The following is a 17,157-nucleotide window of genomic DNA, read 5'->3' on the forward strand; positions in this document are numbered from 1 at the left end:
GTGTCGCCCTGAGGCCGCCTGTCTGCTGCCCAGGTGCAGGCCCGGCCGCCGGGCCCAGGAGGGATGCAGACGTCGTCTTTCCCTCTGGAGAAGGCACGGAAAGCACGGAGCTAGGGGACATGAACTGTATCTAACAGTGGCTTTTGGTTGCTGTAGCTGAATGATCAGACTGCAGGTTCTTAAGGGCAGGATCTGCCGCTGCTGTGTGTCCCACCCCCGCACCTAGCAGGGAGCGCCCCGCTCGGCTGCCAGCCCCTGGGGCGGCCGCTTCCTGTGACTGTCTGCGGGCAGCACCCCAGGGCCCTAGCACTCGGAAGGCATCCCTTCAGTAAGTGTGTTCGAGGCAGAAGAGAAGATGCCAAGGTCGGGCATGAATGAAGAGCAACCCTCGACATTCCTGCTCTGTCCCGGCAAACGGGAGGGTCACAGGCATAGTGTCTCTGAAGCGCTTGGACCCTTCCTCTGGCAGAGCAGGCGAGGCTCTGACGGGCAAGAAGGAATGGGCAGTAGGCTCCTCCTGCGGCGCTTCGGCATAGGTTCAAGAGCCAGCTTTGCAGACAAACACACCTGAGTTCAAATCCTAGCCCTGCGACTTCTAGTTGTGGGAACTTAGGCAGTTATAACCACCCTGTTATTAAGCTTCCCCATGTTTACTGCAAGAATTCCATGAAACTGTATCTAAAGGTGCTCAGCACAGGGCCGACCACTCAGTAAGTGCCTGGGGAACGGGAGCTGTCGTTTTATCCTTGTTGTTGTACAAATGCAGCAGGCACGGCAGCCATCACCTCTTGGACCCAATTATTTACCTTCCCTGGGGACAGAACCTCCCTTTGCCCTGGCAGAAGGCAAGAACCAAGAATTCCAAATAGACCATTTATTTTCTAAGAATCAATATATTTCCTTCCTTTGAAATAAATACAAACCAGTTTGAAAGGTGAGGGAATCTATGGGAAGAAGGGAAGTGGGGACAGGCCCCAGTCTTTTTTTAGTACCAAATGACTCTGGCGCGACCGGAAACGCAGTTACAAATGAGAATAATTTAAATTCTCCGCTAATTACAGTATTTACAACAGCAGGGGAGGGGGTCACCTAGTGCCCCTCTTCCGGGCTGGACAGACATCAATCCCACTGCTAGGCTGGGCAGATGCCCGCTCACCACACCACCTGCAGGGGCCTCAGGCCACTAGGCAGTTACAGAGTCTCCTGGCATGAGCAGGCAGAGGTGGTGGATGGCCTGTTTTATGCAGTGTCCTAACCTTGGCTCACCACCCTGTACTACAATGCCGTGAGGTCTCTGGAGCTTTCTGGCCTGTGGGACCTCCCCTCTCCTAGCGCAGAGCCATGGGCTCTCGGAGTGTTCTGTACAGTCCAGCTGCACTCAGGGCGGGAGGGACCTCCCCCACCCAGCTTCCCCTGAGACTGGCCCCAAGACCAGGAATGAGTCAGTGCAGAGGCCGGTGCCACTCCAGGACACTGAGCAAAGGGGAGGAGAGAGGTGGCAGGGCACTGTAGGTTGGGCTGTGCTGGGCAGTATCAGTCACTATCGCTGGTCTCGCTGCTCTGCTCCCCCTGCACCTTGCTGCGGTGCTGCAGAGCTCTGTGGTAAGCGATCTGCACTGACTTGCGGATATTGGACTTGCGGCCTTCCAGCATCTTCTCCTTGTCGAGGTCCTGGTTCACGCCCAAAGGAACTAGCTTAGTCCTGGGCAGCCACTGCCTGTAGGACAAGGTGAGGATCAAATAAGTCATCTCTGGGAGAGCAACAAACACCAGCCTTCCTCACTCCTTCATTCATTCAAAAATGAATGAGCGCCCACTCTGGGCCAAGCTCTGGTGGGCACTGGGGTTACAGCGATCAAGAGACAGTCCCTGTCCTCTAGGAACTGCTCACAGTCTAGTGATGAAAAGAGCCCAGTCAACAGTCACAGCGGGGGGAGGTGTGGTGTGGTGGTGAATCACCACAGGGTATTTATGGGTGCAAAAAGGAGGAACCCTGACCTAACCTGAAATAGTTACCCTGTCCTATAGGCTCCAGGCAGACTTTACTGACATTAAATATCCTCTGCAGACAATTAATAAAAAGACTACATATGTAAATGTAACAGAACAGGGATTCAGAGGCTGAATGTTTATGCCTGCTTTATCCTCATCTTGTCACCATGGAGGCAGAGGTGGAAATCTAAGACTAGAAGCTACCTGAGTCTGGGTGGGGAGCCACCCCCACAAGTGTCACAGTCACTGATGGTCCTTTGGTTCCTAGCTACAGCTGTTTGTCAGCTACTGCCCACTCAGTCTCAGTCTCATGGTCAACTCAACCCTTTTGCTCAAAGATCTAAGTCCCTCCCCCACTGATTTGTGATAGTCCAGTCTGTCTGTTTATTGCTGGAGTTTCCTAGCAGCCTGTCTCTATACCCAGGGCTGCATCTGTGGCTGTGAGTCACATCTAATGCTCCCCTCCTCTCTTACCAGGTTCGCTTGTTGTCAAAGAAGAGGACGAGGTAGAGATGCTCTCGGGCTTCCTGGGTCATCTGCTCCCCAAGTTTCAGCACCTCCAGTGGGGGCACAGGGATGGGAACCCCATGGTGGAACATACCTTCCCGGGGCATCTTTGGATCAATGATCTGAGGGTGTAATAAGACCTTGGTTTGGTTCAGTCCCCTTCTTCCTGAAGGCTTACCCGACCCAAGAATTTGGAGACTACCTCTGAAGAGGGGACAGAGAAAAAGTTATCATGCTACTATTGCTGCAATGCTGTCCTTTGGCTTCCTCTCAAACTATTTCAGAGCCCAAGGGGCAAAGGGAAGGAAAAGAGAGAGATGGAAAAACTAACCAGGGACCTCTAAGTGTCTATCTGCCAAAGACCCTTGTGTACTCTGCAGCTCAGCAGAGAGTAGGAAAAGTCTGTTAATTGTGAGTCTGCATTCTGGAGTTGGAAGGGAAGCGGTATGACAAGAAAAGCAGAAGCCTACCAGAGCTGGGTACGAAGGATACCCTCGGCACTTGGCCCACACCAGGTCCAGAGCATCCAGGGGGGAGTCCTCGTCCTCCGACAGCCAGCCGGCTCCCCGGCCCAGACTCTTCCTTACCACTTCACAGGAATGGGAGAGAAGGGATGGATCAGCAGCCAGGGGGCTGGCAAGGCCCTGACATTGGGCCCCCGGCATTCTGGGCCTTGGGCGAGGGTACTTACTGCTGTGGCCCACGCCGCGGCCAGTGCCCACGGAGTAGGCCTCGTTCTCAGTGCCTGAGGTATCTTCACTGCTGTCCTCTGGGAACGTGCCCCGAGAGAAGGAGGGCTTGCCCCGGCCTTGTTTTGAGGGTGTTGTGCTGTGGAAAAGACAACAGGAGCTCAGCTCAAAGGAGCAGAAGAGTGGGGAAGGGCATGGTGGGTGTCCTCTCTTCTTTAATCCCCCAGGGTCTAATGCTTTTGGAAAGCAGAGTCTACTGGAAGCATTTCAAACTCAAACACCTTGAGGGGCTTGGCTGTGATTTGACTGATGTGGATTTAGCAGCGGTGGTGATAAGTGCATGCACTGTCTAAAGGCAATATTGGCTAGATTAGCCAGATCTGATTTTTAAAGAGAATACAAAAACTGGGATAACCAAAAAAAGTATGTCTGCAGGCCAAATCCAGGCCACAAAGCATCAGTTTATGCCCTCTGCTCTAAAACATCAGCTTAACCCAGGATGGTTCCCTCCATTTCATTATAGTGACATTCTCATCTATTTCATTTATTTTGCAGAGAATGTTGGGTTTGAGCCATCTTAATCTAGGATGAGATGGATGCTACCCCACTTCCCATAGGAAAAAAGGAAGGGCATCCCAGAGGCAGGCCTTGATCTGGAGGGCTGGTACCTGGTCCTGTCTGAGGCAGCGCTGCTGCTGCTACTGCTGCTGGACTCAGAGTCTGAGCTGCTCCGGGGAAGGCTGCAGTCATTACGGTATACCAAGAAACTCTTCTTCACTGGCTGGTTTCCACCACTGAAGCCATTGGCTGGTAAGTCTTGGTTGGGGGGAGGGGGAGGAGGAGAGGAATCGGTCAGGAAGATGTAGATAGGAGATGGCATGGGGGTAAGAGGGACTTAGAGCTTGGCTTCCCCTTCTGTGCTGGAAAATTCCTCCAACCTTGGCCAGCAGAGCTAGCTCTGGACAGTGTCCACCACAGTTGGCCACAGCCCTGCCCCACCCCTTGGCAGTTACTGGCCTTAGGACACAAATGGCCTAAAAGGGCAGGAGATCCCCAAGGAGGGTGAGAAGAGAAAAGGTGAAGTGATACAATGGAGGGGGCCCTGGATGGGAATCTAGCTAGATCAGTGTCTCTAGGCTTCAGTTTCCCCATCTGTAAAATGAGGGGATTGAATTAAAGGATTCCTGAGGGCCCTTCTAGCTCTGACATTTTATAGGCAAATGGAGGGATAGGTGAGAGTTATGTTGGGAGGGATGGCAGCTTTGCTCACTCTCTTGAGGGGGCTGGGTGATGGTGAGGCTCACCCATTGGGGGGTCTTCTGTGGATTTATCACTGTCGCTGTCTGAGCTCGAACTGGGCCGGGGGCTCCTACCCCGCTTGCGCTGACGCAGGGAGCCCATGATGGGGAGCTGGGGGGGCCCCACAGGACTGCCTCCGTGGCTGGGGGTCATCTGGCTCTCCCGGTTTTTGGGGGGCCGGCCCGGCCTCTTGGGCGGTCCAGCTGTCTTCGGGTTCTTTTTGGAGAACAGAACTGAGGTTCTCCTGCCCACCTCATGTGCGGGGGTTGAGGACATGTTGGGACCCAGGCCTGGAGCAGAGAAAGAGAGAAGGAGAGTTGGTGAGGGGCCTGATGTGGGAAGGGTAGATGTCCAGGGTATGCTCTGGGCATATAGGACCATTATTCCACTAGAGTTGGGAAGATGATTTGAGGGGCATGGAATTGGGAACATTTTCTCTTATACAGATAGGCAAAGAGGCAGCTAAGAGGCCCCTGATTGGGGAATGAGGTAGAAAGTGCAGCTAGCTGTGCAGGAGGGACCTCTGCCTTGGGGAATGGCAGGGGCTGAGTGTGTGCTGCAGAGTCAAAGTCTAGCTTGCTTTGGGGTCCACCTTGCTATGAGGTTCAGACCTTTGCTTGTCTCCTGGCTGCTGCTCTCCTCGGCGGCACTGTCTGTCTGCCCGTCCTTGTCACAGGCTGTTGGGTGGGGTGTCAGGCTGCCCCGGCTGGAGGGGCCATGCCGCTCAGGCCCATCTCTTCCAGTTTCTCGCTGGTGGGCAAGCTTCCGCCGCAGCGCTGTCATCTCTTTCTTGATCATCTTTGCACGCCGTGAGCGGCCCACGCTCTGCTTGCTGGCATTCACCTCATCTAGCCGCTCCAGCAACAACTTCAGCTGCTCTTCCACTGGCAGGTGCTTTTGGTTCTCCAGCAGAACCAGCCGCTCTTCCTCTGCTGCTAGGGGTGGGGATGGGGGAAAAGGTCAGACTCAGGTAGTGCTCTGGTCCCCCTGAACCTGGGCAGGCAGTAGGAAACCCACTTTTCTCCCCTTAGCTTCTCACCAGGAACAGCTGTAAAATAGCAGCACCACGATGAGGAATGGGGGGCACTGCTATCCATTCACCCAGTCTGGCTTCTTAGGGAGCATTCCTGGGGATAGCTCACCACTGCTCAGCCTAGCTGCTTCCTGCCTACACTGCCTGATCCCAGGAGGGGACTTTTAGAAAGCTGTTCATCCCTGGCATTGGCCTCTATGTGTGTGTGTGTGACTTATCACCCACCATCTTCAGTGTGGTGTGGGGCCTCATCTCCAGCCAGACTGTGGGGGATATGCATGCCCGTCTCAAAGTCAATGCCCATTTTTTCTGCCTGGCGCCGGGCCTGGCGGAGCACAGCACCACCCTGCTCTCGGAGCCGCACTGCCGCCCGGTAGAAGATGGTGTCCTTGGCATTATACTTGAGGCAGTTGCTGACGATGAGGTTGAAGTCCTCCTCAAAATCATCAAAGTTCAGGTAGCGGTAAGCCTCCAAGTTCTGCTTCATGGTGAAAAAGTCCATGGGCTTTTTGATGTGGTCTAGGTAGTCAGGTACCTGGGAAAGCAGGGTAAGTGTGGCTAAGTGGAGATATGCTCCTCATTCCCCCAAACTCCTGCTCCTAACAAGCCCCCACGAAATGCATCCAGCAACCTCCTCCCACCACAATTAGAGGCAGGCATATAGCACAGGGGAAAGGAAAACTGGATTCTAGTCTTAATTTTACCAGTCACAAGCTGTGTGACCTTGGCAAGTCTCTTAACTTCCCTAGGCATTCTTTTACTCGCCTGGAAAACAGTAATGAAATTACAGCCGAATCTACCTCCTAGAGCCATTATTAGGCTTCAGTAAGAAAATGGCTAGGGAAACCCTCTGGCAATAACACCACCTTGCATTCCTATAGCTCTTTTTACTTATTGTTAAGACTTATAAGGAGGCTGCTGCCTCAGGCCTCTCATTTTATACCTTTTAGAGAGAAGAGTCTGCCAGTCAGGACCTAGGGCTTCAGAGCTGGTTCTTTAGGTGCTGAGCCTTCTAAAGTCTCCGTTCTAGGGTTCAGCACCCCGAAAGTGTCTTCCTGCCCTGGGATTATTCATTTGGCAGACTCAGTCCCTGCCTCTGGGGAAGGAGTGCAGATTGCCTCCCATTCTGGGCCCTTAGGGTATGACAGGGATAAGACAGAGTCCAGGTGATGCATGTGGCTCCAGTTCATCTTGGAGCCCCAAAGCCACCAGCCCCTCTCTTCAAGGTCCCCTCCTAGTCCCTGGCCCAGACCTGCATCAGGGGTCCAACTGGGAGAGGAACAGAAAGAAGGTGGAGTGAGGGGAAAGGATTCTTACTTCGTCCAATTCGGTTACCTCAGACAGAGGGACCGGCTCGCTGAAGATGTTGCCTGTATCCTTCTCTTGGAGCTGCTCCAAGGTTTTGCGAAGAAGGATGAGGAAAGGGGTCAGCTGCATCTCCATAGCGATCTGTTGGACCTTGATCTGACACACACAAAGGCCCAATCAGCCTGGCCCAGGCCAATCCCTTGGCAGAGAGGTCTGAGGAGATGGTCGCAGCTGGTTTGGAAACTTGCCTTCCTTCCCACCCCTCACCCCAAGTTGGGCATACTCACTCAGGTCTACCTTCTTCAAGGCCCCACCCAGTGAAACTTTCCCCCGACTACTCTGCCTTTCCCTTCTTTGAACTCCCAGTGCCAGCTACCTGTATCACATAATTTAGGGTTCCCTTCATACTCTCCTGTGACATTTTGCTTCCGGTGGGCCTGAGAGCACACTGAGTGTCTGAAGACCTGACTCCAGTATCAGCCCTGTTGCTTCCTGGCCAAGGGACACATACTTTTCCTTCTCCTGGGTCTGTTTACTCCTCTGTAAAACAGAGCTGGCCCAGGAGCACTCACCGTCTCCCTTTTGAGTTTCTCCCGCTTGCGAATCAGCTCGACCAGCAGCCGAGCTCGCTCCAGGTCATGCCGGAGCCGCTGCCAGGACTTGAGCTGTTCTTTGAGGGCCCAGTTCTTATCCTCAGAATCTCTCTGTAGAGGCAAAAAGGGGATCAAGAGATGAAGAGGGAGCCAGAGGAATGGCCAGAGGGGAGGAGAGCCCAGGAAACTTGCGTTGAGGGCAGGTAAAACCAAAGAAGGGAGCACAGTGATTTACTGGCAGGCTCATCAGCTAAAGTGAGAGCTCCTCAACCTACGAGTCCCCGGGCCTGGCACAGAGTCGATGCTCAATATATGCTTATGGACTGAATGAATGAATGAACACATTCCACTGATCTAATCCCTAAGGATTTCATCCTGAGCCTGGTTTGAGAGCTAGCTTAAAGGAGGAAACAGCCTAAGCCCTTGGCGCACTGGAAGCCATTGTCACAAATCTCAGTCCTCGTCCCTCTGGCCCTAGTTCCCAGAGCCCACAGGGAATCTGACACAGTACCCCGACTTGGTCACAGTTCCTCTGAGACTGCAGGTGTGTCTGCAGGCGACGTAGCAGTGGGACCCCATTCCGTGACTGCCGCTTCAGTGTCCAGTAGCTGTGCAGCCTCTGCATGAACTGGCTCTTCCTTTGGATGGTCAGGCGGTTGGTGATTTTACTGAGCCTGGGAAGCCGGGCAACAAAGAGAAAAACCAATTGGGCTCTGATTTTCTTAAGCAGAATGGGGGTCTCTGGTCAGTGAGAGTTCCTGAATGGGGCTGAAGAGGCAATGTCTATTGTCAAAAAGGTCTGTGACACTGGGCTTAAGACAAAGAAGAGCAAACAGTGTCATCAATGGCACCTCAGCAGACAGGAAGCCAGGCTCCCAGCACTAAGCCAGATCCCTAACCCTGTTCACCAAGGGGTCTGGGAGCTTGGCCCCTAAGACTGCTCTTGTCACTGTAGCCCAGAGCACTGTGTAACCCTGGGATACCCCACTCAGACTGAGCATTGGAAGGTTTTAAAATGAAGTACGCTTGTACAGCAGTAAACTATAGGAAATTGAATACATACGGACAAGAGAGAGTTAAAAACAACTGATGACCGCAGCCCCCATTTGGACTCATTTGTGGCAGTAACCACTTTGCAACTCCTTGAGCATTTCCTTCCCCCTTTTTTCATTCCATTTCTCCCTTCAGGGTCAGACCATTTCTTCCATTGTGGCTGGTGGCTATTCCATCCTCTTTCTTCCTAACTTAAACCACACCATTAAAATGAAGGGCAGTTCAAAACACCTGTTAGGTCTGCCAGATAAAAGCTGAAGTTTCTGGCTCCTACTGTAAAAGTCAAGTGACCTGCTAGAGCTAACTTCTTTTGGAATTTTGGGTTTTTTTTCTATAACTTCTATGTAACTCCTGATAGGAAGAAGATAACCCAACCCTGTCACCCGACTCAGGGGGCTGTCAGTCTCCAAGAGAGCTGCTTCTTCTCTCATCAGCCTATTTACCCGCTCCCAACATACCTGTGTGGCGGGATGCAGGGCACCGATACCACAGGTGCTGCTGCCCGCTTCTCTGCCAGGATCTTCCGTGCCTTCTTCATCTTGATCCGGGACTTGGCCTTGGCCTTCTTGACCTTCTCTGAGCTCCAACTCTTACCCTCATCCTCCTCCTCATCCTCATCCTCCTCACCCTCACTGTGGGACAGGGCAGGCAGGCGGCGCGCTGAACCGGGGGGCGTGTGGATGTCACAGTAGGCCGTCTTGCGGACGCTGAAGGAGGTGCCATTGGCACCTGTCTCCCGTACAGGCTCCATCTTCATGTAAAGGCCAGCCTGCTGGGCACAGGTCACGTGGAAGGCTGTGTAGCAGTTGGCCTTGTGGCACTGGATGCAGGCCCCTGAGCCCCGCTGTTTGCAAATGTAGCAGGTCAGCTTCCAGCGAGCTGGTGGGATGTGCTCGATGCTGTCGATAGGCTCCAGGAAGACTGTGTTGGCAAAGCAGACCTCAGGGATCCACAGGGCACATACCACATGGGCCCAGCGCCCATCATCTGTCTGCTTGAAGGCACCACCCTTGTTGGGGCACAGGGCACAGTCCACAGCACGGGAGGGTGACTGTAGGCAGCGGCGGCACAGCCACTGGCCCTCAGGGATGTATGGGACACCATAGCACTCCTGGTGCACAGCCAGGTTGCACATGTCACAGAAAAGGATGACATTGCTGTTCTGGCACTCACCATCGTTGCAGATACAGCACACAGCATCCTCGTCCACTAGCGCATTGGGGTCACCTTTATTGTGGCTCTCAAAGTAGGACTCTTTCTCCAGCCGATCCATTAAGTACTCAAAGATCTCCTGCGGGATCGGACTCACTCCTTCCGTCTTCCGCCGCTCATTCATGATATCCAGCCAGATGTAGTCCTCTTCATCCATGTCATACTCTACTTCCTCATCCAGCTCTTCCGCTGACTTCTCAATGTACCTGCAGTACACACAGGCAGCTCAGCATCATATGGTCAAGATTTCCCTCCCTTAAAGACAATGGGTTACATTTGCCAAGCACTTACTCCATGCCAGGCCTGTGCCTTTATACATGTTGTCTCATTCCATCCTCACCTTCATCCCAGGTACTATAGGTCCCATAATCATTACTGTTTTGCAGAAAAGGAAACCTAAGGTTTGAGGAGGTTAATTGACCTGCCCTAGCTCCCTTGTGAGAAACTGGTAACGCTGGGATATGAACCCAGGCCTACAGATTCCAAAGCTTGCTTCTTAGGTGCTACACTGCCGCCTTTGCAGTGCAGAGGCTCAGCCAGACTCCCGAAGGGAGGAGGGTGGGGCAGCTAGGACCCACTGGGTGGTCTAGATGACAGTGCAAAGCGTCAGGGGAAGGAAGGTCCTCAGGTGTCACTTGCAAATTATATATAAGTTTTAGCACTAGCTGGTAGCGTCCTAAATGGTCTTCTGTCCACTGGTGCAGCATCAGCTCAGGGCTCCCTCAAGCTCTAGGTACTACTGTTCTCTGGATAACCTTGAGAGATAAGTCAGAATAGCTAAGATATACTGAGCATTTACCATGAGCCAGGCATTGTGGTATGTTACCACGTTTATTTTCACCACAGCCATATGGTCAGTGTTCTTATTGCTCTCATTTGTAGATAAGGAATCTGAAGCTTTGAGAAGTTAATTAACTGCCCAACACAGACAGGTCACACAACCAAGAAGTAGCAGAGCTAGGATTCAAACTCCACCCTCCAGCACTCTCTGGGCCAGCAGGACTGGAGCTGAGGGCTGCTGCAGGTGCATGGGATACAGAGCAGACTCCTCACACCCTTGCCATGCTCTAAGTGGCCTGAACTCTAGTATTGGGAGCTACAATGGAAAGAATGGAGCTTTGGCTTCTAACAAACCTGGATTTAAATCCTAGCTCTGCCACTTTGTGACCTTTAGGACATCACTGCTCTTTTCTGAACCTCAGTTTTATTGATGATAGAATGAGACTACTACTACTTACTCCCAAAGATGCTGTCAGGATTAAGTGGAATTACAGAAATGAATGGGCTAAGTCTAGTGGCACACAGCAGGTCCTAGATTAATGTTAGTTCCTGTCCCTCCCTGCCCCTACTGGGGGCTCTGGGTGCTAGAGCAGGCCAGGTGAGCATAGGCTCTGGAGCCATGCTCTGTATGACTGCAGGCAAGTGAGCTAACCTCCCTGGGGCTTGGTTTCTTCAGCTGAAAGTGGTGACGCTAACCTGAACCTATTTCACACAGCTGTTGTGAGCATTAAATGAGTTAATGCAGGTAAAGTGCTTTAAACAGTACCTGGGATGGGGCAAGTACTCAATACATGTCAGCTTTATTATTAGCTTTTGTATAGCTCTGACCCACCTTGCTTTGTATTATAACTGTTTATGTGTCTAACTCCTCCACTACAGGATAGAGGCAAGGACCATGTGTGATTCACCGTACAGAAATAGGCACTCAGTGTTGTTCATTTGAAAGGCATTTTGCAGGTAGAAGAGTGGAGAGAGACTAAAATGCTGTGTCTATAGGAAGCAGCTTCTTTCTTAGCCCTGTACCCCTTCCCCAAGGTGACTGCAATGTCCTCATCCTTGAAAAAGGGTGTGGCTCAGGGCTAGTGTGAACCATCAGGCCCCTTTCAGGCTCTACCACCAGCTCTCAGACTCTTCTTTACCATGACACATGTGATGTTAAGTGATGGTGCATAACATACTCCCACAGTGCACCCAGATTACAGGCTGCAGCACAGATAAGGCAGGCTGCATGTCATGTACAATTCCTAGCACACCAGCTGACGCTCCACCCCCTCTCCCTCTCAAGAAAGCACATCAGATGCAAGCAAGAGAAAGTGATATTATTAGAGAGATGACCTCAAATCTTCTCAAATTTATATAAAAAGCAAATCATTTCCAAAACTTGGGTAGTTCTGCTAATAGTAGTAACAAATTACATGCAATACACCTCCCAACTGATTGCAGTACACCAGCTGAGAATGGCTGCCCTGGAGAACAGATCTCATCCCCAGGAGGAAAGAGTAAATCTGAGTGGTGAGAGGAAGAAAAGGACTGGAGCGAGCTGGGATGCCTAGCAGAGCAGAGAGTGCTGAAGAGACATTAGGAGGGACAGCAGGCCCAGAGAGGGGTCTGTGAGTTGGTGGTGGTCACAGCAGTCAGTGCTAACAGTAAAGAGAGTGGAAAGCCAGAAGGAGGTGGAGCTGGGCTGAACCAGCTGGGCTGATCAAAGAGAGGACTGGCTGACACGTGAACAAGGGAGAAAGTGACATACCGGGCCAAATCACTTGGGTTCTCACAGATATGCTATTAAAGAACCGAGATTTAGTATAACATCACACGGACTGCACTTCTGGTAAAAACTACCTTTCATATAAAAACCTTTACAAGAGCTTCTCAGAGATCAGGCCTTTTGATTAGTTGACACCAAAGACTGCTTGTTAACTAACTCATCCAAATGCCCTCTTGGCCTTGGATGCCAAGACTCGGAGAGAAGTTTTATACTTGGTTTCTGGACTATCCTTCAGCTAGGGTTTCTGTATGTAGTTTCACCACCACACTGCCCCCATCCCTTCATTTTTATCTCATGTTGAACTAATTTAGCCTTATACCTGTGATTTTATTAGGAGCCACTGTGATTAATTTTTGGAAGGAAGTGGGGGACCAAAGAAACAATTAAATGAAATAAATCAAAGGGCCATTGGACGAATATAAGACATAGGTGATGAAAATACTGCTTATGTATGCTAAAGCCTGGGTGACAATAACAGAACAAGTAATGGGAAAATTGCCCTTGCAGATTTACACATTGCTTTGAGGACCTTATGAAATTAGTGTCCGTAGTCTTCTACCTTTATGCCGGCAGAGGAATATTATACCTGCTTTGCGGATGGGGTCACTAAAACACCAGAAGCTGGATGCCTTTCCCAAAGTCACACAATGATGGAATGGACAGGGTCAGGAACCAGAAAGGGATACAGTGAAAACAATGCAGCTTTGGAGTCAGAGGAACCTGGGTTTGAATCCCAGTTCAGCTATCTACTGGCATGTGACTTTCCTGAAGTCTGGCCCCTCTTCTGGACTCTGGCTCCCTCTTAAGTGCAGTGAGAACAATACCTACCTGAGAGAGTTGTGAGAATAAAATAAAGGAGTGGCTATAAAACACCCAGTGCATGTAGCAATGTACAGTAAGTGCCACTGTCATTAGCTGGGGCACTTTTCCTCTCACTGCCCTGGTAGTACCCCTGTGCTTCCACTATCCTTTATCCCTGCCACTCTCCTATCTGCTCCTTGTCATCTCTTTCCGGCTCCTAAGCCCTGCTTGACCAGTTTTCCAGAGTTGGGAGGCGGAGGTGGCCTTACCGATAATAGGAAGTCGGCCGCGGTGGGGCATCAGGGGTGTCCTGCTCCAGTTCTCGGTATACCACCTCTGGCAGCTTGGGAGTGGTGCTTGCAGAAGCATTATGGTGGTGGTGATGGTTGGAGTCCTTGCGCTTCTCCTTGTTCTTATGCTTGCCTGACTTGGGAGTAGCAGCCGGTGTCTCTGTGTTCTCCTTGTTGCTGCCATTCTCAGGAGCCTCCTCGGGGACCTCCTCATCCTCTGACACCACATCCAGGTTGTCAAAGATGCTGATCCGGTGGACGCGGCCATGCAAGTCCACCTCCACCATGCGTTGGGCCTGTGCATAGCTCATCACCTCACGGCCCGGTGACTGGGATACCTCTGAGGGGCTGGGTGACTGTTTGTTGGCTGGGCGTGACTGGCGCCCCTTCTTTTTATGTTTGCGGAGCGGAGTCTGCTGTGGAGGTGGTGGGTTGTCGTGGTCATAGTGGTACAGGTGGTACTCGATACCACTGTAACTCTTGTAGACCTTGCGGCAGGTCTCCACGGGGCACTCATATGGTGGCTTAGTTGCCCGCAAGTTGTGGCAGAAAGTCTTCACGTCAAAGTCCACCCCCATGCTGTCACATCTAGAATGTACAGATCAGTTAGCATAGGCCTGAGAAAGAGTTCCTGGCCACCCACTCTACTCCACTCCCTGCGGTCCTCCCTCTCTCCAAGGGACCTGACCAGCCCACCTCTACAGCATCTCCAAATGCCATCTCCTACACACCAGGGCCAAGGTCTTGGCCCCATGACCTCTGGCCATCCTGCCCTATCTCTCAACTCTTCTAGCCTAATCTCACATAATGTGGCTGATCTTTCTACCAAATAGCAATGATAATGTCAATCTCTTGATTAAAAGCCTCCTGATGCTCCCCACTTCCTTCAGCCTAATATCCAAATTCCCTATGAGGACATTCAAGGTGCTCCTTTCACTGTCTGGCCCTAGTCTTCCTTTCTAGACTCTTATTTTCACCAGTTACAGCTGTGCATCTGTCTACCCAGGGTAACTTGCTATTTCCTCAATGTTATAACCTCTCCTTTCTATAAGATGATCTCAATTTGGGATGCCTTCCATCCTAATTGGTGAGCTCCTACTCATTCTTCAAAACCCAGCTCAAATGTCATTTCTTCTGTTATGACTTTTTTGTCTCTCTCATGGAGAGCTGTGTTTCCACAGCATTCCATTCTTACTTCCACCATGGCACTTACCATACTGGAAGTTGTCTCCTCCCACTAGACTGGGAGCTGCGCAGTGTAGACATCAGAGCCTACCCACCTCTATATCACCAGTACCTGGCATATAGTGGACACAGTCTTTGGCAAATGAATGAATAACCTGTTGACTGAATAGCTGAATGAGGGGATCACCAGATTTGGAGCTGAGAGCGATGGATAAAGGCTAGTGTTACCCTGTGTAGAAGCTTGAATGAGTAGCCAATGATTTAGTCCTGGACTCAGGCAGAAATCATTGGATTATAGGAAGAATTAGTTCATTTCTGAGGTCTTTAGGGGAAGCCCATGCCTTGGCCCTGGCCCTGGGAGTAGTACCAGGCCTTAAGGATACAAACAGGAACATCACAACCCAGGCACAGTCAGCTCCAGGCTAGTCCTCAGGGCCCTCCTTTCCTCCTCTCCAATGTTCCTGAGTGAGTGGAGACAGCAGATGGCACCAGCCCCCAGGAAGCCCAGCTTGGTCAGAACCTGCCCCAATTTCTCCAGGCCTAGCTGAGTTCAACAATTCAGCTAGGGGCTTGGCATCATTCCAGGCAAAGCCACCCTGAGCTCCCATTCAAACAGTGACCACTTTTGGCCTCTCCTCCTGCGACTTAACCAAGCAAGTGGGCTACTCCAGTCTTTCTGTAAAAGCCCCTGACTTCCAAATCAGTATAACTACTCCTTCAACTCCAACTGACTTCTACTTCCTACCTTCGTCTGTCTCTAAACACAAACCAATTGGAGGCACAGACAAGCTCTCTTTCAATGATGGGTCCCTGGTGAATGCTGCGGCTCTGCTGCCCTGGTTCCCTAAGCAGTACAGAGCCCCCAGCAGATGTCCCGCTGGGACTCGGCGGCAGAAGCAGCGGGGAGGGAGTTGAGAACTTAGACCTGAAAGCCCTTGGGGAGGGCCCTGGGCTCAGGGGTAGGGCGGCGGCGGAGCTCAGGGGGCTGGAGGAAGTAAGGGGCGGGGGCCGGAGAGATCAGGTCGGGCCAAGGCGGTGCCCGCAGCCCTCTCCCGGATGCGGCGACGTTTCCCCTAGTCGAAGTGTAACAAGTTAGACAGGGCTCCTCTCCTGCCACTGGCCCAGGCAGCCCCGAAGGATACACTGGTGCCCCAAGATGCCGGCTGGGAGCGAAGGCACTGTCAGTTCTCCTGGCTGGAGTGGCCCAAGGTGCACTAGGGACGGGCAGCTCAGTGCGCGCCCCACGAAAGCAGCCTACCCCTTTCCCGTTGGCCACTCCCGCCCTGGTCCCAGGCCCGCACTCACCGGCCACCTCGAGTCCGGGCTCATCGCCGGGAGCGCCCGCCGGGGCTCCGACCCCACTTGGGAGGCCGGCGGGGAAAGACGGGCCGGGGAGGGGGATCCTCAACGCCGGAGACCGCAGACCTCGCCGCCCCGGCCCCCTGCCGCCCCACGCTCTGGCCCCGGCTCTCCGGGATTCCCGCGCTGACCCCTGCCGCTCCCGGTCCCGTCGGCGCCCGGGTGTCTCAACTCCGTCGGCCGCCGCCTGTTTCGAGAACCCCTAGGTTGCCCGGCCTCGGGATCCGGCGCCGCCGGAACAATAGAGGCTCCCGGAGGCAGCACGGGGACAGCGGCGGCGGCGGAGACGGTGGCGGCAAAGGCAGTGGCAGCGGCGGCGGCAGCAGCGGCGGCGACGGCGTCTGCGCAGGGTAAACGCGGCGCCGCGGCGCTGCCGAGCTGCACTTTCGCCACAGTTCCCCGCCGGCCCGCTGAGGCTCGAGAGGCCATTCTCTGGGACTCAGGGGCACCCCTGGACACCCCACAGAGCTTCTCTAGCATCTCTATCTTAGAGTTGAGTTTCTGGAGAGTGAAGTTGCGGTACTCAGGGTCCGGAGTGGTCGGGCCGTTGGTGGCGAATCTGCGGCCACGGACGGTGAGCGCGGGGCAGGTGGTGAGGAGCCCGCCCTTCTCCCTTCCCCCTCTGGCTCCTCCGTCCCTCCTCCCTCCTTTCTCCCTCCCTCCTGCTGGCGCCGCGGCTGCGGTAGGGACCTGGCCTTGGTCTCCGAGGAAACCGGCGAGGCGGGGCCGGAGCCGCGGGGCGGAGCTGGGGGCAGGGCCGGGAGCAAGAGTTACGCGGGCTGGAGCCTAAGGGGGCCCCGAGTTATGAGTAGGGGCGGGGCGCGGCTGGAAGAGAAGGAACCAGTCTATGGGGCCGGACTTTCGGGGTAGTGGGCGGGGCTATTTGTAAAGCGGGCCCCAGTAAGGAGAATAGGGGCTGAACGGAGCTAAAGGGTGGAGCTAAACAGAAGAGTGAGCCTCAGGAAAGAAAGGGCGGGGCTTTGGATGGGCCTGGAAGGTGGAGCTGGGCTAGCGAGAAAGGATAGAGCTGGGAAAACGACGCGAGGCTGAAGGGAAAGGGTGGGGCTTGGAAAAGGTAAGGGGCGGGGCTGGAGGGAAAGGGCGGGACCAAGTTAGGAATAACGGGGCGTGGCTGAAGGAAAGGGAAGGGGCTTGGGAAAGGTAAAGCAGAGGGACTGGAGGGAAGCTGTGGATCCGGAGGGAAGGGCCGGGTTTGGGGAGGTGCAGAGGGCTGAAGGGGTATAAAAGGGCTTGTGTAGGGTAAAATGGAATTCAGATGCTGGGAACT

General features: G+C 53.1%; 1 protein-coding gene across 15 annotated transcripts; it reads right to left on the minus strand.

Annotated features, from left to right (window-relative positions):
- Positions 1-873: 873 nt before the first annotated feature.
- On the minus strand, positions 874-16,675 carry BRPF1 (bromodomain and PHD finger containing 1). 15 transcript variants are annotated; one of them, XM_014731432.2, is made up of 14 exons: positions 15,816-16,675; positions 13,305-13,913; positions 8,933-9,892; positions 7,933-8,095; positions 7,401-7,532; positions 6,856-6,984; positions 5,746-6,055; positions 5,099-5,419; positions 4,493-4,777; positions 3,857-4,004; positions 3,191-3,327; positions 2,970-3,088; positions 2,467-2,621; positions 874-1,717 (listed from the first exon to the last, which is right to left on the minus strand). In XM_014731432.2, the coding sequence occupies exons 2-14, from the start codon at positions 13,901-13,903 to the stop codon at positions 1,534-1,536; spliced, it is 3,642 nt and encodes a 1,213-aa protein (XP_014586918.1). In that variant the 5' UTR covers positions 13,904-13,913; positions 15,816-16,675; the 3' UTR covers positions 874-1,533. The 15 variants fall into 15 exon arrangements, with proteins under 15 accessions (XP_014586918.1, XP_070094570.1, XP_014586917.1 ...); XM_070238469.1 differs by having other exon boundaries at positions 6,838-6,984; positions 15,816-16,235; XM_014731431.2 differs by having other exon boundaries at positions 5,099-5,422; positions 15,816-16,230.
- Positions 16,676-17,157: the final 482 nt, after the last annotated feature.

The sequence above is a fragment of the Equus caballus genome, chromosome 16 (assembly GCF_041296265.1).
Source record: "Equus caballus isolate H_3958 breed thoroughbred chromosome 16, TB-T2T, whole genome shotgun sequence".
Lineage (NCBI taxonomy): Eukaryota > Metazoa > Chordata > Mammalia > Perissodactyla > Equidae > Equus > Equus caballus.

Coding starts and splice junctions, on each gene's coding strand:
- BRPF1 (XM_014731425.3), bottom strand. CDS start 13,903: ATGGGGGTGGACTTTGACGTGAAGACTTTCTGCCACAACTTGCGGGCA. Junction 5,423..5,745: donor CCCACACCACACTGAAGATG/GTGGGTGATAAG, acceptor CCCCACCCCTAG/CAGCAGAGGAAGAGCGGCTG. Junction 2,622..2,969: donor ATCCTTCGTACCCAGCTCTG/GTAGGCTTCTGC, acceptor TTACACCCTCAG/ATCATTGATCCAAAGATGCC.